The sequence below is a fragment of the Magnolia sinica genome, chromosome 2 (assembly GCF_029962835.1).
Source record: "Magnolia sinica isolate HGM2019 chromosome 2, MsV1, whole genome shotgun sequence".
Taxonomy (NCBI): Eukaryota; Viridiplantae; Streptophyta; class Magnoliopsida; order Magnoliales; family Magnoliaceae; genus Magnolia; species Magnolia sinica.
The window spans coordinates 23,497,161-23,522,798 of record NC_080574.1 but is presented as its reverse complement, the minus strand read 5'-3'; the positions used below and the strand labels follow the sequence as shown (position 1 = coordinate 23,522,798).

Genomic DNA, 25,638 nt, shown 5'->3' with positions numbered 1-25,638 from the left:
CAACAAAGTTATGAAAAATGTTCATAACAGATTCTCTCTCTCTCTCTCTCTCTCTCTCTCTCTCTCTCAAGCACTGTAATGGTTTAACCGGAAGCTATTTGTTCAAAATCGCTCTTGCATTTTCTATGGCAATCTTAACCATCTCATCCAGTTATTGAAAAGTGCAATGTCTTAAGCAAAAGAAAATGGCAAACAATGGATTAGATCATCAAATCCCTGTATTTTTGGAGACTATCAGTGGGCCCAATCTTGAATTTACATTGGCACCATCAGGAGGATACTTCCACCATTTGGCCACTCATTGTACAATGATTCGTTTACCAAGCCACAGATAACCGGTGATCAGCTGTCCAACTCATCTAGACCACATCTTATTTGGAGTTTTCATTAGTGTATTTTTCATGATGGCCCCATGAAAAGCGATTTTAAGACCGTCCATTGTCAGCAGGTTTCAAAGCACCGGAGTGTATGATCTCTCCATGTGCCTGGACATTAGATAGACGCCCAACTGCAAGTGACTGCAACACGGGTCCATGGATACTTGGTTTGCTCATGCCATTTTACACGTGGACCACCCAATAATCAATCTGGACTGTCCATCAGGTTCACCCCACTTTTTTTTATATATATACACACGCACACAAACACCCCCACACACTCACACTTCGGTGGAATTTCACCACCTATTGACCGGGTGTTGAAACTCTTGAGGGTCTACCACCCGAGCAAGAGTTAAAAAAAAAAAAAAAAAGGTTCACCCCACTTTTTGAACCACCATGAAAAACTAATATTCATCAGAGGAAGTAAACCCTCCGAACACTGGCTTCGCATCTTGTAGCTGTAGGTTGTCCAAGCCCTGATGGGATGGTTATGGTCATCTGATCAAAACAGTTCCTAAGAGATGTTATCCAAAACAAGCTGTATCAAAATGACTATTCATATTGGTTATTGGATTTGGTCCAAACCACCCCTGCTGTACGGCATTGATCAGATTGAAAAGTTCCCCTAATTGTCATGGTTTGTTCATGGTGACCCATGAGAGATGGAAGAAAAGCCTAACCGATAGTCCAGATTGATGATTTGATTGTCCACACAACAGAAGGTATAACAATCTTGTAGACATGCATTATTTAGCCTGTTTGAGTTAGGTGATATCTAAACGTGGACATGAAATTATCCTTGATCAAGGTGGAAAATCAGTGAATTTTCAAAAATGTCAACTGTTAATATTCATTATCTGATCTTTTAGGTTGATTTTCATGAAAATGAACCTATGATGGAATCCATGGGAAGGAATGGAAATGGAGGTTTTCTATTCACGTGACACTTTTAAATGTTGAATAACAAAGAAAAAGAAAGATTCTATATAATAATTATTGTACTTTTTCATAACATTAGTACTTTTTCATAACATTAGGGAAAATATATGACATTTGTCTTATAAATATGAGATTTTTATAGCAAGATATTAGAATCCAAGCAAAACAAACATTCCCGAAAGTAATGATTAATCTTTTTCTTTTCCTATAAAATTAATACTCATTGAAATAATGATTAATTTTTTTCCTTTTTCTATTTATTTCCATTTCCAATACAATCCGAACATGCCATAAGGTCAGCAGTCACCAATAAGCCGTCTCGCATTACCATTAAATATGCATGGATTAGCTTTTTGAGAGGAACTTTTAAAAAAACTACTTTTTTGAGGAAAAGTGCAATCATGACGGCCTGTTTCTACTGCTACTTTTGACAATACAAACTGCTGGAAATGCCGTACCCATGAAAGAAAATAATAATAATAATAATAATCAATTTCCCAATAATCTCCTTTCCTGTATAGGGCCTCGGGTAAGAAACGGTTAAACTGTCATTCCTTGGAGTTCAATTGTAAGAAAAAGGGTCATTCTTTCAAGTCTTGTCTTTCGAGAGGATGACGTGCTGCCATCTTGATTGTATATGTGGGACCTAAGTATGGGGATTGGGACTGTCAATCTGTTGAGCTACCACAGTGTAGTCCATCAAATTTCCATCACTAATCACCATAAACATGGGCCATGTGTACAACGGAGATAGCGCTCTGGCAACCAGCAAAAATCACATTATTAAGATGGTCATGACCTAACTAGTCATGCATGTCACCAGCCACCGATGTTGTGAGCTCAATTAATTCTTCATGAAGGGACCCAAAGCAAACGGCTTGCATTTAAACAAAAATTATAGAGAGAGAGAGAGAGAGAGAGAGAGAGAGAGAGAGAGAGAGAGAGAAATACACAACATTCACCAGTGTCCTATCCGGCCCAGGTCTTGAACAAGAGGGCAAAGCTCATTTATTTTTTTGTGAATGGGGCGAGGGATTACTGAAACTAACCCCAAATGAGATGTTACATGATACTTAAATTAGCATGTTACATTTTCCATTGAACAGGAAGCCTTGATTACAAGGATGGTTACATCAATTGGAATGCAATTATATGGAGATTTTACAGAGGTTAAGAGCTGTTGTAAGATTACATGCTCATGGCTCTAGAAGATAGCTCAGATTCTCTTTCCAATTCCCCCTCCCCTCCAACATTTGCCTGCAAAAGTTAACGGGAATATGCACACTAAATATCAATTTCAAACAATCATATATTCTGTAATTACTCCTGTTGACTTCCAAAAACTTAAATTTTTTACTTTCGGGTTTTGAGGTCCCAAGCCCAATTGAGTAAACTCTTGATTGAGAGTTTAGCAAAGCGCACTTGCATCAGGGAGAATCACAATAATCAGATAGTTATAAACATCTGTGACTGGCATACCTTTTACAAACCATCTTTTACATCCATATTGTATGCCACTAACCAGATGGTTTGGATCATTTGATTAGTATGTATTTTTCAAGGCACCCAATGAAGAGTGCACTGGACTTAATGGACAGTCTGGATACATGATGTGTACACCACCGAATCCAAACAAAACCATGTGCATTGAAACGTTCCCATATACTTAGCCCACTGGATCATTACTCATGATATATAATAATAAAAAACTGATAGTCAATGAATAAACAGTGGTTTCAGTGCACTACTTTCTCTCCCTCATATGTTAATGTCTATTTCATGTTGTATTCATCTCTTTTTTATCGTGTTCTAGCTGCTTCATTTATTAATTATGTATGGAATTTTCAGTATACATGTCGAGGGACATTACCTAAATGTAACATGATAATATATCATCGGCCATTCAATGCATGGGTAAATATTCTCCAGAGCCATCTAATCATTTCAGCCCATTGGGACCTATGTAACAAGGAGACTCCATTTCCTAAAAATTGCCTTGCCCAACACCAGTGTCAGACACATGTTGACACTTCTATAAGGAAAAGCCTTAATTTGATTGTTTCTTGTAAATTAGCAGCATCTATATATTTTTCTTATGCATATATGAAGTAAATTTTATATAAAATACATTTGTTAACCTCATTATATGTTAGTACCATGGTATGCCGTAACAACCGTTACAGAACCATAAAGACTGTTACGTAAAGGTAACGGTGGCAACCATTACACGTTACGGGATCATAACAGTAGTAACAGCTGTTGCTGAAAGAATAACCCGTAACAACCAGTATAGCCCCCACTACGACCAATTACACCACCCATAAAGGTTGAACGGCCCCATAATGGCCTGTTACACCCCCTATAAAGGCTGTAACGACCATATAATGGTCTATTATGGGGCCAATATAGGTTTTTCAAATTTTTTAGTGTGAGAGAGAGAGAGAGAGAGAGACCGTAACGGCCATTACAGGGGCCGTAAAGGCCATTACAGCCCGTATCGTAAAGGTAATGATGGTGGCCATTACGGAGTACCTTGGTTAAGTATATACATGTTGAGGTTTTTCAGGATCCCATGTCTGACACATGTCAGTGTCAAACATCGAAACACGTATCCATGTCCAACTTTCACAGATCCATGTTGCTGTACTGGTGAAAAGGTTTTATAATTCTCCTACACCTCCTTTCTGGTTCATGAACAAGCACAATTATAAGAAAAGTGGAGGGCAGTATAACATACCAGTAGATCTTTCGACTTAGTTTTTGAAAGGTAACGCTCTAATGCACCATCTCCACGGAGAATTTTAGCTCCGCATCCTTGAGAGTCCACAGAGTCAACAGACTCCTCATCAATCACAACAGCATCTACCCTTTCATTTCCTGTTTTCACATCCGGAATCTGAGGACACATGAAAGGAAAGCTTCCATTACGAAAACAGTGCAAGTGTTAGTAAAAGAAGCAAGCACACCCACATGCTCATAGCCATTGTTCAGATTATAGGTAAAATGTAGTGCAACACAAAACTGCAGTATTTTAGTTTGGCTTTATAGGCTATACAACAGATGGCCAATGTGTTTTGTCTCTTCTTTGTACTTTAATTCAGGGAAATTTTCATTGACTGTAATCAAACTGTGTAATAGACTATTAGATAGCGCTTGATTGTAATCAACCAATGTAATTGTCTTTTACATTGTGCCGGTGGGAGTTTAGTGGTCTCGTTGCCGCTCCCGAGCCTGGATAAAGGAGGGTTGTGTCAGGTTGGCAGCCAGTGTAAACTTACGCCACAACTTCTATCGTGAATCCAAACAACAGTGAAATGGAAAAACAGGAGTCATGTAGCTGACCCAATTAGTTGGGATAAGGCTTAGATGATGATGAGGAGTTTAATTCAGGAAAAATGGAAGGATGGGATTCTAGGAGTGGTCCAAATGATATTTCGAATGAAAAGTTAGGCTAAAATATTGATGTGAGACTGATCCATTCCTGATCAGAAGCCACTGGATATCATCTACGAGTAAAGAGATACATAACAGTGAATAGACCGTGCCAATCAGACCATTGGATTGTCCCAGGCGCACTGACAGCAGAGATTTGATCACACTTCCAACAAGAAGGGCCTTACAGCTCGAGTAGTGGACCATAATTGGTTTGCGATCAATTGTTTGTTTATATTCTTTATTTATCTTTCTTCAGCATTGCTGCCTCCATAGTATATTGCTGATCAGTTATGAAGCCCACTAAAATTCAATCTTTGCCTTTGACCTCTAAATTTCAAGTTCTAAGTCAGAAACTTCAACTTGGAACTTATTTCAACCTGTCAATCTATAATTTCAGCTTCCAACTTAAAAATTTTATATCAAAAAGCATGAATTCATTCAACAATTCCTAGAAGACTATCCAAGTGTTGCCTTCTACACATTGAAGCACATATGTTCAAACTGAGGCAACTCCTTTGTACAACTGTTGAAATCTTGAGGACCCAAATTTCTTGAAAACAACGATCAAAGGTTGATATTTTAACACCTAGAACCAACCCCTTGCAAAGCTCACTGTTGTAGTCAGCTAGAGGGAGGAAATGTGCAGATGCTTAGGCAACACCTGGATGGTGTTTGAGGAATTGTAGAACGAAATAAAACTCCTCAAGATAAAAAATAAAATAAATAATTAAGTTGGAAGTAGTAGTTTAGATTGAGAGATCGAAATAGGTGTTGAAGTAGTTAAAGTTGAGTTCAGAAGTTAGAAGCTGCAATTGACATCACATGCAGATATCGAATCTAAGCCAGCACTCAGACCTGACAGGCAACCTAACACTGAGAACCTTTGATAGGAGGCAACCATGTTGAAGAAAGAAAAATAAAGGAAATCAGCATATAATTAGTCCCAAAACTATCCTGGGTCACTACTAGAAGGGCCCTTTTGCTAGAACTGTGATCTAAACTCCACCATCAATGCACCTGGTATGATCCAACAGTTCAACTAAGGAGATCTGTTCACCAATACACAGCTCTCCACATGTAGATGATATCCAATGACTTCAGATCAGTATAAGGATCCGTCTCACATCAAATATACAACAAAATTGGAGGGAAAGGAGAAGGGTTGGTTTGAGAATTGACAATGTTGCAATATGAGAGAGATTGCTTCTAATAGGAGGAAAAATATGAAACTGAATGGATATATCATTTACCATACAAATTTATCATGCTTGGTAGTCATTATGTTCTAATAAATATTGATGGACTACAGACTACATGTATGGTAAAAGTTGGCACAAAATGTGTTACCTACTAGCAGAGATATAGAACTAAGAAATTCACAAAAGACTAAAAAAGAGCACCATAATATAAATATACTGAATTGATTGGATAGCACCAAGAAACCTCAAAAGTATATGCAGCATGGCAGCAAGGGAATTAATGTACAATAGGAAGAGCATCAGCTATCAGTATCTTCATTCAAAATGCATTGTTATCATAATAGGTCTTGAAGTACGAAGAATACAGACCTCATACATGGCTTCAGTAAGAATACTCTCTAGTATAGCCCGTAAACCACGTGCACCAGTATTTTTAGCCATTGCTTTCTTTGCAATCAGCCTCAGTGCATTATCAGTAAAATGTAACTTGACCTATAAAAACAAAATTCATCTCAATGAGCAAAAGAAAATGTTAAAAAGAATATAGGAATCCCAACTGAAGAATATAATAAACCAACTCGCTCACTTTGTTCATGCTTAACAGTTTCTTGTATTGTTTACCGAGAGCATTTTTCGGCTCTGTGAGGACCTGCAATAGAAATGAAACGATCAGACCCATCAGGTTATGAAGAGGACAAATAAACCAATGGTTTATTTTTTTAATTTTTTTAATTTTTTTTTAAAAGGACTATCTTAGAATTCCTGATCGATTGGGCAAGCTTCTAAAAACAGAGTTTAGATTCGAAGTTTAAGTGCATCCAAAATGAGTTGAATCAAACAACCAAATCAAGCAGTATGTTTTTGGAAATGGGAAAGTCAAACAATAGAATTTATTACATAACAAAATCAGAATAAATAACTTAGAAAACTATAACAAGTTAACAACACAACAGCAACAATCAATCAAGATTACGAGTTACCTGAACAAGTTGGTCTTCATTTAGAGCAGACAAACTAACTAGGATTGGAAAGCGTCCAATAAATTCTGGTATAAGGCCGTATGAAATAAGATCACCACTTTCAACCTGCATATAGCAGCACATGTGCCCCACAGCTTGGAGTTGAAAAGGGTTGGATTAAAAGAGGAAAGCTACTAAGTTTTGCAGAATGTAATTCTAAGAAAAGAAAGTTAACACGTTTTACGTATAAAGCAAATGGTTTCAAGATTCAGGTTTTTTCCCAGCTCATAAGTTTCTTGATGCTTACTGATTCCAACAAGGTTGATGTCACTACAGCATTTGTTAGTCCACCAGTCCTCATGTTTGCACGTACTGGTGCTCCAAAACCAATTGAAGAATCTTGTCGTCTAGTAAGCAATGAAATCAGAACCCTCCGCTGCTAAACACGTTTAAAGATGATCCTAGCAGGCATTTAATATTACAAAATGGTATTTAATACCTTTCTGAAATGGTTTTCTCCAAATCAACAAAAGCACCGCCACATATAAAAAGAATATCTTTTGTATCTATCTGCAGATCAAAACAAATATAGATTAAAGATATGAAATTGATAAACCACATTAAAATGATAAATTACTGGCCCACAGTAGTATCCAAATCTCAACCAGCTCTAGTTCATGCAGAAGTACAGAAAATCTAATCATTCAAATGGAAACAAGACAATTCACTTGATTGCTTGGGCCGTTTTCTCATAAAGCCAGGCAACTTTTGAAAATGAAATTTGACCTAAAGTGAATCACAAAGAAACCCCCAACCAACTTAATCACGAGGATACATTTACCATGTATGATTATGCCATGTAAACAATAGTTAGGCACTAGCCCCACTGGAAGATCTCATAATACCTAATACCTACACTCCCTGGGTAATAAAAAGCTTCTTTTATATTTCTGTGCCACTTCCCCCTTCTTGCTGCTTCAGTGAACTACAAGTAAATGCAAGCAGTGCCACTGAAATCCAATGATTTAGAATCAAATCTAACAATTCAATTCAAATCCCAAGCATCTAGATAGAATCTAATTTAACAAAAAAACAAAGTACATTATCATCATCATCATCTAAGCCTTATCCCAACTAATTTATGTCGGTTACACGACTTCTATTCCACCATTCTGCTCTATCAAGGACCATAGGTGATCCTATCACAGGAATTGCTTCAGGTACACTGTACAACTGTCACAAGTTTTGACAACCCAATAACCAATTTGATCCCAATCCTTAGTTAAAACTATAGGTCATCAAATCTTTCATACTGCCTCCACCCATGTTCTTTTGGGCCTGCCTGTTGCCCTTTATCGCCCTCAACTTGAACCAACTCACTTTTTCTGACTGCTGCAGTGTTTGGTCTCTGATACACATGACCAAACCATCTAGGTCTACTTTTCCTCATCTTATTACTATTGGGGCTACTCCTACGTTCCTCAAATGTGTTCATTTCTAACTCTAGCCTTCCTCATCTTGGCACTCATCCATCTCAACATCCTCATTTCAGCTACACTCGTTCTACGAACATGTTGTTCCTTGGCTGCCCAACATTGTCCCATAAAGCATAGATAGTTTTATAGATATCCTATAAACTCTCTCTTCAATTTGATTGGTATGATATACAACGATTAGATAAAACTCCCACCCGGCTCTAGTTCTATAAGCAACATCCTCCTCAATCTCTCCATTCTCATGAATTGTCGACCCAAGATATCAAGTGAAATTTATGACACTTTCTTGGCCATCAATCTTAACTAACTCCTTGTTTCTACTCCAGTTGTTACTAAAATTGCATTGTCCAACTAATTTTAAAACCTTCATATTCCAAAGCATCTGATGTAGGACAACTAACCACTTGCTCTAAAAGCTCGAACTGATAGAGCATAGTGAATCAATCCCTTTATCTCATAGCCCAGGTTAGGCCCTCAACCAAACACCCCTTGCGAGCCCCACTTCACATGGGCCCCACCTTACACGAGCCACCCACCTCACACAGACCGCTCACTCCGAGTGTGCCCCCGCTTCACACAAGCCACCCCACTCGAGCCCAGTGTGAAAATGCCTCTGTATTAATCACCCCTAGTGAGGAGTCTCAAACATATGATGTGTCATAAAGGTGACGGTGGCAACTGTTACATGTTACATGGTTGTAATGATTGTAATAGCCATTATGCAAAAAATGACATGTAACTACCATTAACAGCCCGTTATGCCTCCTGTAAAGGCCAAAACATCCCTGTAATGGTTTGTTACAAGGCAAGTACAGGTTTTTTGGATTTCTTTTTTAACGTTACGAGGCAGATACAGGTTTTTCGGGTTTTTTCTTTTAATTTAAAGAGAGAGAGAGAGAGAGAGAGAGAGAGAGAGAGAGAGAGAGAGAGATTGTATCGGCCGTTACAGGGGCCTTAACAATCGTTACAACCCGTATCGTAAAGGTAATAGTGGTGGTTGTTACGGCCATCTTTACCGTTTTAGAACCTTGCTCGAACACGAGACCTCCCACTCTGATACCACTTTACATTGACGCAAGACAACTAACCACTTGCTCTAAAAGTTCGAATTGATAGAGCGTGGCAAATCAATCCCTTTATCTCATAGCCCGGGTCAGGCCATCGATCGAACCGCCCTCGTGGGCTCCACTTCACATGCGTCCTGCCTCACACGAGCCACCCACCCCAAGTGTACCCCCGTTTCACATAGGCCACCCCACTCGAGCCTAGTGTAAAAATGTCACTGCGTTAATCACCCCCAGTGAGGAGTCTCGAACACGAGATCTCCCGCTCTGATACAACGTTTGACGCATGACAACTAACCACTTGCTCTAAAAGCTCGAACTGATAGAACATGGCGAATCAATCCATTTATCTCATAGCCCAGGTCAAACCCTCAGCCGAACCCCCCTCGTAGGCCCCACTTCACATGAGTCTCGCCTCACACAAGCCGCCCACCCAGAGTGTGCCCCCGCTTCACACAGGCCACCTCACTCGAGCTCGGTGTGAAAATGTCCCTGCATTAGCATCTCTCCATAGCTTTCGCTTTGCATTTTCCCCCTCCCTTGTCTCATCAATCAAAACTATGTCATCTACAAACAACATACAACATGGGAACTCTTCTTGTAAAAGCCTAGTCTACCTGTTCATAACCAATGTAAAAAAAATATGGCCTCAATACCAACCCCTAGCATAGACCTACTCACTTGTATCTCCGCTAGTATTCCTAACATGAGCTACCACTCTTAACATAAGGCATGGATGTGTCCTTGATTGTTCTTGTAGGGTCCCAGATGCATCAACACTGAACCTAAGGTGCACTACATTGTTTCATTAATTTAAATAGAAAAACAAAAAGGAGGCTTCCAAAGTGAGAAGAATCTAAAATCTAAGCCCCTAGACCCAAACGAAATCATTCCCAAATGAATCCGAACCACCATAGTGGTTGAATGATATACAAAGGAGACGGGGGTTTTCCTGAGGATTCTCCAATTTTTGCAGAATTGGGCTCCCTGAAGTCTATGGGATTCTTCTTATTCCCAGCGATGGCGCTGGTTGTTGTTGTATTCCTAGTTCTTTAGGTTTCTTCTAGTCTTCTTTTAGGTTTCTTTTCCCTTTCTTGTTTTGTTTCGTTCGGCTTGTCTTCTCTTGTTTGCTTTCTTTTTTTATTAATAAAATTTCATCTTTCAAAAAAAAGGAGACTACAAGTTTGTAACCTCAACAATAATTACAGGAATCTTACATTCAAAGAAAAACATTTCTAAAAGTCAATGTTGTTATGTTGGTCTTATCATGGTTTATCAAGACTACAAGCTTTTGCCCATTCCTAAATCTAACTTCTTTCGTCTCTTCAAATTGAGCTTCACTGGCATCCTAAAAGGCTACAGACAATGAAACTCTGTGAGATCCTCCTTTTTATCTTTAACATCTTCAATCAGCGTGGCTTGTCCTTATTGCTGATTAGGATTTGATGCAGAGAATAACAAAGCCCCAATAGATGGAGATCATTTTCAGCCCAAATTGAAGAGAGAGGACTCAAAAGATAATGAGCAAGTACTGATGGAATTTAAAATATTAACATTTTCAGATCTGTTTGCGTTGGAAGAAATCAAAGAGAGAAAACATCGCTTGGAGTTTGAAGCTACTGATTTTGGTATGTTCTTCTTTGAATTAGTGAGTGTTACCTTTTGCAGTTTTGGGCCTTGTGTCTGTTCTTCTCCTGTACTTTGTGATTGCTTCATCACAAGCTTTGGTTTCCCTGATCGAATAAAAACAATTACCTAAGAATCATTCATGTGATTTCAGAGTTCCCCATGCAGAAATCCAGGGCATCTGTTACAGGGAAAATTGCGACCCATATTTGACCAGTTTGGAATCCTAATGCACCTGGAGGCTACCTAATTTATGAGCCTAATAATTTCTTAGTCAGAGTCCCATCACAAGACAGCACAGCTACTTTAATGATGCACAAGGAAAATATACTTTAAACTAAGAACTTTGCATGCCTCCAGGAGTAGAGAACCATATACAACTAATTCGGCATTATAACTATCAAAGGATCACAAAAGGATGGCTAGGATTTGACTAGGAACTTAAAAGTCTACAACTGAGATTGGTATAAATTAATTCCTTCCTTTTTAAAAAAATTGTATAAAATAAAGATACTGATTCAGAGTGCATGATAGTAGAATATGAGAAAAGACATGTCCAGAAGAATAACCTTCCACTAAATGCATCAAAGTTTACAAAAAGAATATTTAAGACAATATACCTGAATGTTATCACCACGAGGATGTTTCCGAGCCCCCTTCTCAGGAACATTCACAATCTGGACAAGAAGATGTTTGATTATCAAATAATAATCAATTACTACCATATGCAGGTGTTCGGTACCCACTACCCAGAAGTAACCTAGTCAGAACTGATGTCACTTGCTCATCTCCAAAACCAGCAAATTCAAATATCTTCATAAATTTAAAATATATGGAAAGAAAAGATCAACCTGTGCAAAGTGTTGATCGTAGAAAGAATAGCCAATCACAGATGAATAGTTTACAGAAAATCCAACAGCGTGCACACAACACAACTATTCCTGGAAGATAATGGAATCTAACAAGGTATTGTATTAAAGAGCGACAAGTCATAAAGATGCATAAATGGATATTTTATCATTTAACAGTGAGAAAAGAGAGTATTTAACAAAGTTATAATTCATAATTGTCTGGGAGGGGGTAGGTTACTCTTTGGGAAATGGTAAGAAGAATAGGTTTTGGGAGGATATATGGTTGGGGGAGCAAAAATTGAATGCAGTTTTGTCCCGATTAGCAGGGATTTCATTAGAAGCAAATATAATGGTTGCAAGTTGTTTCAGTTTTCAAGGAGAGGAAGTAATTTGGGCTCTGTCGTGTAAGAGAAGTTTTTTATAATGAAGAGTTTGAGGAGTCTGTCAATCTGTTGGAACTGCTTTCCAAGGTGAAACCCATGATAACAGAATCGGATTCGATGATATGGTTAAAAGAAAAGCTTGGTAGATTCACAGTCAAGTCCTCATTCAAAATGATTAGTGGCAGAGAGAGAAGTCAAGGAGTTAGTCAGACAACTCATGTTTGGTGTTAGGGTGCTCCTCCAATGGTAGCTGCTTTAGTGTAGCTTGTGAGTAAAATTAAGGTGTTAATGATTGACAATCTTAGCAAGAGGAAGATGATTCTTTACGAATCGGGAGGGGCTAGGTCTTCGGCAGGGCTAAAATGCATGTGATGGAATGGGCGATTGTATCAAAGGCAATTGCCCATTTCCCTAATAGCTGGCTAGAGTTGTAATCTTCTTTTACTTTTGTTCATTTTTCCTGTTTCTTTGTACTGCAGCATCTTATCAATAAAACTATCAATGTTTTCAAAAAAATAATTGTCTGCCAAAGAGTCTCGTTGGTTTCTGAGCATACCTACTATTAGTAGAGACTGGTACAAACATGAACAACTACTACAGAAAATTGGGAATTTAAAGTCCATAGCTGAGCTCACTGAAGATTATCTTCCTGATGCAATCTCCTAAATAAATGTCTGGGCCCATGCAATCTTTTCTATGCTTATCAACATCTTGTCCTCCCTATTTAGGATTGGCTTCTTTTATATGAATTCACTAATTTAGTTCATGTAATTCATCCACCAAAAAATTAGTTCATTTTGTTGAGAGTGAAATCAAATGTCAAATCACAAAGTGGTTTGGTGGCAAGACTCGGGTATTGCACCTACCAAGTGCAACACAGAATCCAAGAAGCCCCCTAGACAAAGAACCAACGAAATTGTCAATCAACTATAAACTACCAAGCAATAGAAAGTGGATGCAACATCAGCCACAGCATCTAAGCCTTATTCCAACTAATTGGGGTCAGGCATATAGAAAAGATATAAGGTACCCACGAAAAATCCTGTGTTATGGTATCTGTAAAAGATACTATGGTACTTGTGCAAAATCCTGTATGCCATATATAAGATTTAATATAGTTAAAAGATATTATGGTACTTATGCAAAATCCTGTATGCCATATAGAAGAATTAATATATTTTAACATGGCAAGATTGTACTTTTCAAAAAAAAAAAAAAAAAGAGGGGTGAGGGCAGCAATGCATTTAATGTTGAGTGATGTGATATTATATACTGTATTTTTTTATTCTTCAGAGGAACTAAATAAGCAAATTAGCCAGCACTAATGCAGCCAACCTCGCACAATCATGCATGCCAAAATGCCAATCGAGCACTGAGCAAAATATCTATGACCATCACTAGTTATAAGCCATGCCTTAGAATCTTAAATGCATATTAATGATAAAATCATTAAAACGTGCCTAATACAGGGGAAAAGTTGGCAATATATCACTATGCAAATAAATAAACCAGTGCCAATTTCTTTAGTTTTGTGTTGATCAGTGAAGAAAGAAAACATCACAAAGCACTACAGGATTGCACAGAAAAGAGATCCCAAAACCATTATTCATTGTAAAAAGTTCAGTCAGAAAATTTCAACAGTAAAATCCAAACAAAATAACAAGGATAATACACAGCTTATACACTCACAGTTCCTTCCAGCATTTTCAGTAATGCCTGCTGAACACCTTCCCCAGATACATCTCTGCTAATATTCAGGCTCTCAGCCTGCACATTAAAGCAATGACAAATAGTGATGCTTAAGACCAAATGTGGACGCATGTTTCAAATGAATATAGAAAATTTTAAGAAGACCTTCTTAGTTATCTTATCAACTTCATCTATGTACACCATCCCTTGTTGAGCTGCTGCTACATTGAAATCAGCAACCTGAAACAATACCAAAGTTTAAAGAGTCAAACTGACTAATGGTGAAAATGCAAGCACAAGGGATATGCATTGATAGAAGTTTGAAACCATGCACTCATTGAAAAATGTCAAACGTTTAATAATGTTAACAAAGATGGACTGGAGCAAGAGAGTGGAAGTATCAGCAATCAGGCTGCAACAGCAACAACTATAATTTATAGGGACACAGTCAGCATGTGGAAAGATTCTCAGAGCAGAAACTCAGACAACAATCCACAGTGTTCTGCAATCTAGCAAGCAGCATGTAAATTACGTCATTTACACTTCCAAGTTCCAAGGCTAGGTTTAGAAGAAATTGTTTAAGTCACAGATAAAGGGGGGATTGCAGGGGGGGGGGGGGTAACAATAACAGCAGCATGCCCTCATGAATTGCCATCTACATCTATGGCGACCATGACCCATACCATAAGTAGCTTGTACAATATTGACTCCACATCTTCTCCAACATAACCAGCCTGCACAAATCAATACTTTCTTCAGTTTTCAACAACATAAAAATCTTCTAGTAACAATCGTGGAGATGGCTCAATTCTAACACAGGATGAAATTCATAGTATGTTCGTAGAAACAAACCATCAGTAGTACTATAACAAAAAGCAGATGGACAAATATAAATCTAAATGTGTGTGTGTTTTTGAAGAGCAAGTTGAATTTTATTAGTAGGACTACAGGAGCCAAAATACACAATGCAAAAGCAAACTTGCATATAAAGATGGGGATCATCTCAGTGTCAGTGATGAATCCAAGCCCCATACTTCTTCTCTACCTTCCCCAGAAGTGCTTTTGGAACCATTTATCCCTAGAGCCCAACTATGGATTCAGGCTTCTATATACTCATTTCCACTCCTTTTGGAACCATTAATACCCAAAGCCCAACTACGGATTCATCCCCTTGCCCTTCTATATGCTCATTTCCACTCCTTTTACAAACTCATTTTATTGAAGTATGATGGTACCTGAGATTGGCACATCATGCAAAAGATAAGTTATCTTAATAACTGAACTTGTATAAGTTATCTTAATAACTGAACTTGTATGTATGTATGTATGTATGTATGTATGTATGCATACATGTATGTAAGTACTTACATATGTACATATGTACATACATATGAATGTATGTACGCATGTATGTATGTATGTATGTATGTGTGTACAGGTTTTGATAACATCCCCAATTTTATTGGGACCTTAGCAATGTCCCCAAACCTTTTGAATGAGACGTGGGACATCCAATCATTCGACCAGGACAGTCGCTTCAATAGTTCCAAGGGGAGGAAGCCATGTCGATCGTATGATCTTAAACCCTTAAATGGGGCCAATTTGTTACAACCGTCCATTGCTTACAAGCCATAGATCACATGGTTAGAATCATCAAACCAAAGTGCTATTTTGGAATCATAAGCAATACAGGTGGGATCTATCTAGTCGGTGTTTCAAGATAATGATTGGAGCTATTTTGTTTCTCTGCTCAATCTTGGCTATCTGTTTTCCATGATATTGATCGGATGCTTAGGATCATCCGATTGGTGAGATTTTTACACCAATGCCTGCACATAAAAAAATAAAAAATAAATAAAAATAAAAAAATAAAAAAATGAAAAGAGAGAAGAAGAAGAAGAAGAAGAAGGATTATTTGCATCTATTGTACCTATTGTATGAATGAATGAACAATTCATATCAATGATGGGTTACCCCACATGCCATTTAAAGGCTTTGGGAACGTTGCTAACATCCCCATGAAGGTCGGGACGTTAGCAAAAATATTTATATATAGGTCTCAAGTCCAACCGGTTGGACCGCAAGGTACGGTCCACCCAGCAGTTAACTTCCAACCTACTAAGTTCATTTGATCTCCAACCCTTCCAATAGGTTGGCCCCACCATGGGATCACCTAATGCAAAAATTAGCCCTATCTACTCATCAAATGAGTCAAACCATAGAAAGCAATGTCTAGCCATTGATAAATAGCAAAATACAAGTTGATCCAAGTGTTGTCCACTCAATGAGTTGATATGGCTGATTTTTTATCCTCGTGTTAGGTCCAACCGATTGGATGGGTTGGATGTTGCACACACATGAAAGGTTGGAAGTTATCTGCTGGGTAGACCGTAACTTAATAATCCTACCAGTTGGACTTGAAACCTTCTCATATACGCGCGCGCGTGTGTGTGTGTAAAGAGTTCATCTTAACAAATGAGTACATTGAGTAATGAAACGGTTGTACACTATGTTCCACAGAACTAACATTTAGAATCTGAAAAGCTTCGTTAGTTCTCAGAAAGCTCGTGTTTGAACAGCAAACTTCCAACTCCATGTACAAATCTAAAGCAGGTAAAACAAATATAAAATCTCTACTAAAACTTCTTATTAATTCAAACCATGGACATGAATTAACTATTAGCCAACTCAGGGAGAAGTAACCATGGTTTTAAATTCCAGTTTCAGCTTCAACTTGTTTTGGACAAAAACTGAGTTGACACCGGCAAGCAAGTTGACTTTCAATCTATCTCAGATAAATCAAACTAGTGCAATCCGATTATTGAATCAATGAGATCTCATACCCAAATTGCAAAAGAAAAAAAAAAAAGTTACACCCACAAGAACAATGGAGTTGAGAGGAAGAGAACTTTATTGATATCAACCTTCTTCTCTTACAAAAGAGTACAGAAAACTCACGCTTAGAAAATTTGGAATGACCAACTACACCACCACAGGGTATCCCGTATCAGTAACGGTTGGCGTAACGGTGCAATTTTATTTTATTTTTTGCCAAAAAAATATTTAAAAATATGGATTAAATCCAGAATATTCTAAGCATTCCAAATATGCATTCATTTATAAATTGGAACGTGTTTATGGTGGTGTAACGATCCACTCTTTGGTAAGAAGTTGTATCGGACTGTCTGATGAATTTATGAATCAGATAACCTGAATTTGACTACAAAATTCATATATTTAATTTTCTAAATATCTAATTTATATACTTACCAATTTGATATCATTTCTCCCAATAGTTCTTTAAAAAAATGAAATTAAATTCAGGTAGATGGCGTTGCCAATTTGTGGCTGACTTGGAGGATCAATCCATGCCCCAAATCAGCCTCAAATTCATGCAATTTATTAGCATTATCCCACTTATAAATTGGTGGACATTTATTGGACAGTGAATCATGAAAAAAATCAAAAGGCCCTATTTTAAAAAATAAGCGTCCACAAATTAACAATTAAAACTATTCAAACAATTTGATTTTGGCATTGTGAGTTAGCAACTACAGTCCATAATTTAATTGGTAAATTTTAAGTTAATACATGTCTCGTGTACAATTTTTTTAAGGGCCTGAATTAGGCGGGACTCGGATTGTGAAGTGTAGCACACAAGTGTCAAAGTTTTTTGGGCCCCACCCGTAATGAATGTGTTATATCCACAGTGTCCATCCATTTTGCCAAATAATTTTAGGGCATGAGCCCAAAAATGAGGCAGATCCAAAGCTCAGGTGGACCGCACCATAAGAAACAACAATGATTAAACGTCCACCATTAAAAATTTATTTGGGGCTACAAAAGTTTTAGATCAAGCTGACATGTGTGTTTTCCCTTCAACCACGTCAGTCTAACCCAATTAATAGGTTAGATGGAAAATAAACATTATAGTGGACCCTAAGAAATTTTGAAATTTTTAATGGTGAGCATTCTATAACCACTCCTATGGTGTGGTCCACCTGAGATTTGGATCTTACTAATTTTTTGGATCATGACCTAAAATGATGTGGCAAAATGGATGGACGGCATGGATAAAATGCATACATCATGGTGGGGCCCACGTGGCACGTGGAGCGATAACAGTGTACCGCGGGTGTACCTCACACCAGCTATATAGCTGCTGTATTGACGTCAGCAAGTCATGTGGGTCTGATCATGAGGTATGTGTTATATCGAAACCATCCATTCATTTGACAAGATTGTCTTAAGGCTTGACACGAAAAATAATATAGATCTAATTATCAAGTGGACCACACTACAAAAAGCAGTGGGGGATTGAACGTCTACCATTGAAACCCTTTTTGGGATCAGAGAAGTTTTAGAGCAATATGAAATTTGTTTTTCCTCTTCATTTAGGTCTTTTTGACCTTATGAACAGATTGGGTGGAAAATAAACGTTATGGTGGGCCCTACGAATTGTTTAACGGTGAAAATCATTATCTCTGCTGCTATTTTTGGTGTGGTCCAGACGATCTTTGGATATGATTCATTTTTTGGGTAATGCTCTGAAATGATCTCCAAAAATAGATGAACGGTGTAAATATAATAAATACATCACTATGGAGCCCATGTAACTTTGATCTCCTTTGAACCGTCCGTGCAACTCAGAGCTTGAGGAGTGTCAGCGCTCGTCTTAGCATGACACGTACCTACAGCAGCTATATAGCTGGCGTATGGTACACCAGCCAATCCGCTTCCGATTTCTTTTTCCGATACCAGAGAGGGAAACCGAAAAGAAAAAGAGGGAAAGAGGAGGGAGAGAGAGAGAGAGAGAGAGAGAGAGAAGAAGAAGAAGAAGAAGGCCTGCAGGGCCGCAGCCGCAGCAGTCCGAGAAGAAGAAGAAGAGGAAGAAGAAGAAGGAGGAGAAGAAGAAGAAAAGGAAAAAAAAAAGTATTTTTTTTCCTATTTTCTTTAGGCCCGTAACAGCCGTTACGGGGCCGTAACGGCCGTTATGGCCCGTAAGGCCGTAACAGCCGTTATGGTCACAGAATCGGGGGCGGGGGGGGGTGCCCGTTTCAACCCCGTATCGCGTAACGGTGTCGGCCATTACCATTACGTATCGGCCGATACGGCCGTATCGTAACGGATACAGGACACCCTGCCACCACCCCTTTTATAGACCTTAAATGAATCTTTAATGAAAATCCGCCCAACTAAGAGATTGATTTCAAATTAATCACGATTCACTTCAAACCAATCTAATCTACCTAAGATGGTAAAAGCCTAATAATTGTAAAAGTAAACATAGATAGTAATCATAATATCTAAATCAGCCCCATATCTTCAATCACATCCCCATTCATATCTTCAATCACATCTTTAAATCAACCCCCCATATCTCACAAAAATAGTAAATTACAATTATTGATTTAAGCACCTAAATCTGTAAATAAACAATCTAAAAATCAGCACATGTTAAGCCCTACGGTGGGCTATGGGCCAATGTCTTGCTGGGCCCTATAGTGGGCCTAAGTGGCGGGCCCTACAATGGGCCTAGATAGGACTACGTGGGTCGTGGGCCTGCATCACAAACCCTAGACTGGCTTGAAGATAACAGAAACTGGCAGAGTCAAAACAAAACTAACTCAACTGGATCAAGAGTGAAACCAACTCAATGAATCGACTTAGTTTCTTCCATACTAAAACCATGGGAATAACTATATAATTGCCATGACACAATGATGTTTAGAAACCTCTTTTTTTACATTACCCAAAATATCATTATTGTGGTTTCACTTTTTTCCCATTGATTTGTTTTTTCCTAATTTTAGTGGTCTTTAGACTCTTCCATTGTATATCATTGCCACTCTTATGCTCAATACCAGACCTACCTAAAAGCAACCACCCATATTCATATCTCTTACACACCTCGGTTGGTATCAAAGCAAGCATTGCATCCTTTGTGTACCTTCCTCATTGTTTCATCTCCCCATAGGATCGTGGCATCTTGGTCAAGTCCTTTTGCCTAGGATCCAAGTGCAAATGATGTGGTGCTTTCCATTTTTCTTTGTTTTTCTTTGTTTTTCTTTTTTGGTTGGAAGGATAATGTTTTCCTCTATATTGCCACCATACGTTCCAGATTGCTTTTATTAATTCATGTTTCCACCGTATTTTTCTTTACATTGGTAACATTGTGTTACCCTCATTTTTATTTTTATTTTTGAAAGGACATTGTGTTAGCCTCATTAACAGCCATGGTTAAAAGACACTGTGACTCTAATTCGCTCGGTCCTAAGTCGAGTCAACCCGGTTGAGTCGGGCCGAATCCCACTCCATCTCACAATTGACAGTTTTGAACATTGTGATTTTAAAGAAAGATTTCTGCGATGGTGCCAACCTTTTGGATGGATCGGGTTGCTTACATAGGTCATGATGATATCCATTATCCCTCTCTCAACTATCCAAAGCTGTTTTTCTTTTTTAGACGTATCATGTGCCCCACATGGATAACTACCAAGCACCTGGACAAGATAAAACCCACAGGACCAGATCCTCTACAACAACAGTTTTGCATGGCACGAAACACCCATATTTTATGGCCCCACCACGTTGTATATGTGAAATCTGCTCCATCCATCTGGCGTGCTAATCAATGCTAGGTCCTAGGGCCAAAAATAAGCCAGATACGCAACTTTGGTGGGCCACACCACAGGAAACAACAGGGATGATAAACCAACCATAGGTTTGTCTGTAGGGCCACACTACGTGAGAACTATTAAACCTGGCCTCATTTTGAAACAGTGATAAAATTCTAGAACAAACAATTACAGTTTTAGGTCTCTCGGAAAGGACAACTCATTTCAATTTTTCTTTACGAAATTACCACAACTAGTTTAATTTGCATTTCCATGAGTGAATAAGGCATTTCTATGGAAAACCTAGAACTTCTTAACAGTTTCAGAAGCTGATAATCAGGCAACAAAGATTCATGCAATTTTGCACCATGATGCATACATGGTAGAACCCACCAGAAGAAGAGTTCCAGTCACCAACAGTAAGCACTACGTATGCAAATCACAATTGAGGTTGTTCTGAAGGGTGGCCAAAGTGGTTCTCTTACCCTTTTGCTCTTTATGTGCATCTTATTTGCAAGTTACTCAATAACCAATTTAAGAATAATGATCAAACATACCACCTGCAGATAACAATTCATCGCCATCATACCACCATCGTATAGCATTGCCCCAAGCTCTCAGCTATATGGGGTGCTTTAGCCATCCTGTTTCACCAATCATTCCTAAGGCCCTATCCTCAATAAGTGAACAAGGTCTCACCACCTTGATCCAAGTCCTTTTAGGTCTTCACCTTATCCTCCTTTAGGACCAATTAACCCTAATCAAAGTTCCCTTCCTCGTTGACACTGTCTTCTGCTTCGTAGCACCTGACCAAACCATCTCAATCTGCTCCCCGATCATTTTATCTCCTGTTGGCTGTTGGGACTACAAGTAGGCTGCTTCATGTGACCATATTCTTGACTTTATCCTTCCTAGATCTTCCCATGCCCACCTCAACATTCTCATCACCATAACGCTCATTCTCTGGACAAGTTACTTTCTGATTGCTCAACAGCCACATGTAGCATGGCTGTTCAAATATGATTCTTATAAAAAAAAATTTCCATTGAGTTTCTATGACATGTGACGGTCATACAACACTACAGAGGTCTGCAAAATATTAAAATGCTCCACAACATAACAAGATACGAAGGTCCTCGTGCGTGAAAATTATGACCATTAACCACTTCAAAGCAGCTCTTAAAATTCAACACTGTGACAAACAGATTGAATGCCTGAATTTAATATCCTAAATAATTGAAGGCAATAGTAAGATAAGAGAAGAACTTGCCTGTGTCAATGTTGTTGCATCTGCAATGACAAAAGGCACATTCACAAAACGAGCTAATGTTTTCGCCAGTAATGTCTTCCCTGTTCTTGCAGTCAACATTTACAATATGTACATCAGAAGCAGCCTCAACAGAATCAACACATCTAAGGGACAAATTCATTAAATTAGTTTCACACTAACAGAACATGTAATGAAATATAGAAAATTAAATTCAGTAGATATAACATTTTCCTCGCATGCCACAATAAATAGCTGAAATTACAAAAGAAAGGCCATACCAGAGCCGGTTGGACCCATCAAGAGTACATTGCTTTTCTCTAGCTCCACAGAATCATTCTCATCAATTTCTGCCTCAGGATTCCCTGATTCTGCCCCAGACCTGGGATTTGAATCACCACATTCAAGTTATCAGCATATAACAACACTACAAACCACATATATCAACAGTTTACAAATGTTTGACAACTCAAGGAATAAACAGCAGGCTGATCAGAACTAACCCGTTCAAGGATGCATGGTAGATCCTTTTGTAGTGGTTATACACAGCCACAGAAAGCACCTGAGACATGTAGTGCAAATATCTAAAAGACCATCCAGATAGAATTCTTCGAGATTGTTGGAGCATGTTACAAGCACAAATAAGGAAGTTTTAAGACAAAATATGGTGTTGACTGTCCTAATTGGAACGAGCCAAAATAATCAAGAACAAGAAGAAGGATGCCCTCAATTAGGTAAGGCAACATCCCTCCATTGGTCCTCCCATAAGAGGCGCTGTGACAGTGCTTGGCCATAATCACCGAAATTTTCAATCAGGCCAAATATCCATCAAGGACCCGCCTGCCTTACTGCAATCAGATATTTACAGTGTGGTATGCCAAACTAGCAGTGGCGATGGACCCATAATCTCCTCCATCGAACAATTCAAGAGTGTAATATTTTGCTCTCATTCATTGTATTTCTTTCTACCACCCATTCGCAGGCAAATTATCATATGGCTATGATTCTTCAATGGAGAAGTTTTGTGCAAGCATCATGAATCCACAATGGGACCCACTAGAGGAGTTTCAATGGTCATTGGAAAAGTGAGCCCAACCAGTACAGAGTGCCCGCCGGAATGAAAGTGCCCGCAATGGGAATTCGAGAATGAGAATTTTGTAGCTTTCCACCTATTTCTTAAAAATTTAAATTAAAAAAAAAAAAAACGAACTCAAACAAGTTATATCAGCAATTTATAATAAGAAACAAAATTTTCTAGACAAAAAAAGTACCTTTTTTGCGCGCTCCTGCCCAATCACAAACTTGTCGAGCCCCTTACAAATCTCCTTCGGCGTCGGCAAATCTTTCCCTAAGTTCGACCCGCCCCATCCATCCTTCCCACCAAACCCCCCACCACTCCCTCCTCCACCAGGCCCTGCAGCCCGCACGACATTCACATTTGGTGCGAATGGTGGCCCTGGGGGCGTCTGCACTGCCAATCCATTCCCTGCCCCTGGATGTGGGGCAGGTGGCCAAGTCTCTGGCGGGTCCCCTCCATACGATCTCAATGTCTCCCAGAACGAAACCCCGAGCCGGTTCCCATAATCCTCGTGACTGCCATCACCACTGCCATTGGTTTCTTTCTCTTTCTTCTTCTCCGAATCCCTCCCTTTACCAACCCTTCCAATCTCGACGAAGCTCCCCTGCAGCGGAATCATCTTATATGGCTGGAAATAGAAAGCAGTCTTGCAATTGGGACATAGATTGACGGCCCGGTAGCTCCCGCGATCAAACGGTGGGGATAGGGGTGGGGGCAATGAGGGGTGATTGGAGAAGAGGAGGCCCATCTGTTTAGAGCAACGGGGGCAATTCGCTTCGGCCTTGATCTTGCGGGGCGGTTGGGAATCATCAGGGCCGGTCCCGCTGCCTCCGCCGCCGCCGCCATCCCATTTGTGGCGTTCCTGCGATCCGAGGGATTCACGACGGCGGTAGGTACCTATGTGGAGGAGGCAGTTGAATCGGGCAGCGATCGGTGATTGGTGGGAGAATAATCTCTGGTGGGATCGAACGGTGGTGGTGAGGGCTGTGGATGCGGCGAATCGGACGGTTTGATTCGCGGTTTCTCGGAGCTTCTTCAAGCGAAGAATTCCAGACATGTTCTTCCAAAATTCTACCAAAATTCAATAGACAGATGTATGTATAAATGGATAAGAGAGATTAAAGGGATAAATGGATAAGGAGAAATGGAAATGGAGAAAAGAACGGAGAAAAAAGAGATCTGAGAGGGAGAGGGAGAGGGAGAGGGAGAGGGACAGCGAGATTCAGGTTCTGACTGTTGAAACTGAATATATATATATATAGAGAGAGAGAGAGAGAGAGAGAGAGAGAGAGAGAGTGTGTGTGTGTGTGTGAGCCGAAAGGGAGGTTAGATAACGTGTGGAAGTTTATAGGGTGGATTGCTGTAATGACCCAAATCCATATCTCATCTTCAGAAATGACCAAACGGGGAGGCCGAAAAACGTGGCAGAGATCCAGACCATTCATTAGGTAGGGGACACTGTGAAATTACCATGGATCAAATTTAATTGTCGTCCGCTTATCAGGCATTTCAAACTTACATGAGGAAACTGGACGGTTAGAAAAAAATCCAAATAGACCAAATTCAATGTACATTTTTTTTGGGGGGGTTATCGTTAGCACACATCAATGTCATGTGTATTACGTACTTGATAAGTGTAGTAATGCCATTTTTTCCGTACCTCATGAGGACGTGGACGCGGATTAGGTGGTGTTGCCCTCGTCACCCTAGCGGTGGTGTGTTGATGCGTTGGGCTCTGTGGATGATCTGTTTTATATCCACGCCGTCTATCCGTTTTTTCTCATTTTAATGTGTGAATCTAAAATTTAAGTGGACCACAAAACAGAGGGTATAAAGATACATGCTGTTGAAAGCCCTCTTAAGGCCCACTGTAAAGTTTATTTTACATCCAAACTGTTGATAAGGTCACGTTAACATAGACAAGATCCAAAAATTCCATTACTCCCCGAAAGTTTTTAATGATAGTCACTTAACGGCCACTTTTTCCTTTTCGGTAGATCAGCCTATTTTTTAGGACATTATTTAAAATGAGCTGAAGAAATGAATGAACATTATAAATATAAAACGTATAATCAACGTGGGCCCACTGTGGTGTATGTGACTAACTCCACGCCGTCCATCCATATTGACAGCCCGTCTTAGTGCATATGATTAAAAAGAAAAAAAGTGAAGCAAATCTAACTTTGGACTGTAATATATAAAACAGTGGTAATCTATCATTAAAAACTTATCATGAGCGGTAAAAGTTTTGGATCAAGCTGATATTAATGTAGTCTCTTCATCTAGATTTCTATGACCTCATCAACAAGTTGGATGGAAAATAAACGTTCAGGTGGCCTCATGAAGCTTTTAACGGTGAAGATTCAATCATTACTGTTTCTGGTGGTATGGTCCATATAACATTTGGATCTGCTTCAATTTTGGGATCATGCCTTAAAATGAGCTTTCAAAACGGTTGGCCAGTGTGGATTTAATTCACACGCATTACTGTGAGCCCCACAGTCAGGGTCCCACCCACCTTGGTGGATCCGGGTCTCACCAAATCCGCTCCCCGCGACTGGAGGCTTGGAACAGTAACAACCTCCGACTCTGGCAGGCGGGGCCAGAGTCTGCTAATCCAGACCGTTCGTCTGTTGAATTCTACCATCCATGGGA

At 39.2% G+C, this 25,638-nt stretch overlaps 1 protein-coding gene across 1 annotated transcript; it reads right to left on the bottom strand.

Annotated features, from left to right (window-relative positions):
- Nucleotides 1-2,304: 2,304 nt before the first annotated feature.
- LOC131236663 (CLP protease regulatory subunit CLPX1, mitochondrial) lies at nt 2,305-24,192 on the bottom strand. The gene is made up of 15 exons (XM_058233981.1): nt 23,177-24,192; nt 22,409-22,467; nt 22,187-22,287; nt 21,909-21,988; nt 14,705-14,755; nt 14,187-14,261; nt 14,022-14,099; nt 11,719-11,775; nt 7,412-7,482; nt 7,220-7,319; nt 6,934-7,038; nt 6,540-6,602; nt 6,323-6,445; nt 4,057-4,215; nt 2,305-2,576 (listed from the first exon to the last, which is right to left on the bottom strand). The coding sequence occupies exons 1-15, from the start codon at nt 24,038-24,040 to the stop codon at nt 2,508-2,510; spliced, it is 2,055 nt and encodes a 684-aa protein (XP_058089964.1). The 5' UTR covers nt 24,041-24,192; the 3' UTR covers nt 2,305-2,507.
- Nucleotides 24,193-25,638: the final 1,446 nt, after the last annotated feature.

Bases quoted from the DNA above. Each gene is read 5' to 3' on its own strand.
- LOC131236663 (XM_058233981.1), bottom strand. From the start codon at position 24,040: ATGTCTGGAATTCTTCGCTTGAAGAAGCTCCGAGAAACCGCGAATCAA. The intron at 7,320-7,411 runs GTATTAAATACC...ATTGCTTACTAG, and splicing joins GAGAAAACCATTTCAGAAAG to ACGACAAGATTCTTCAATTG. The intron at 6,446-6,539 runs GTGAGCGAGTTG...TTGTTTTTATAG, and splicing joins AACTGTTAAGCATGAACAAA to GTCAAGTTACATTTTACTGA.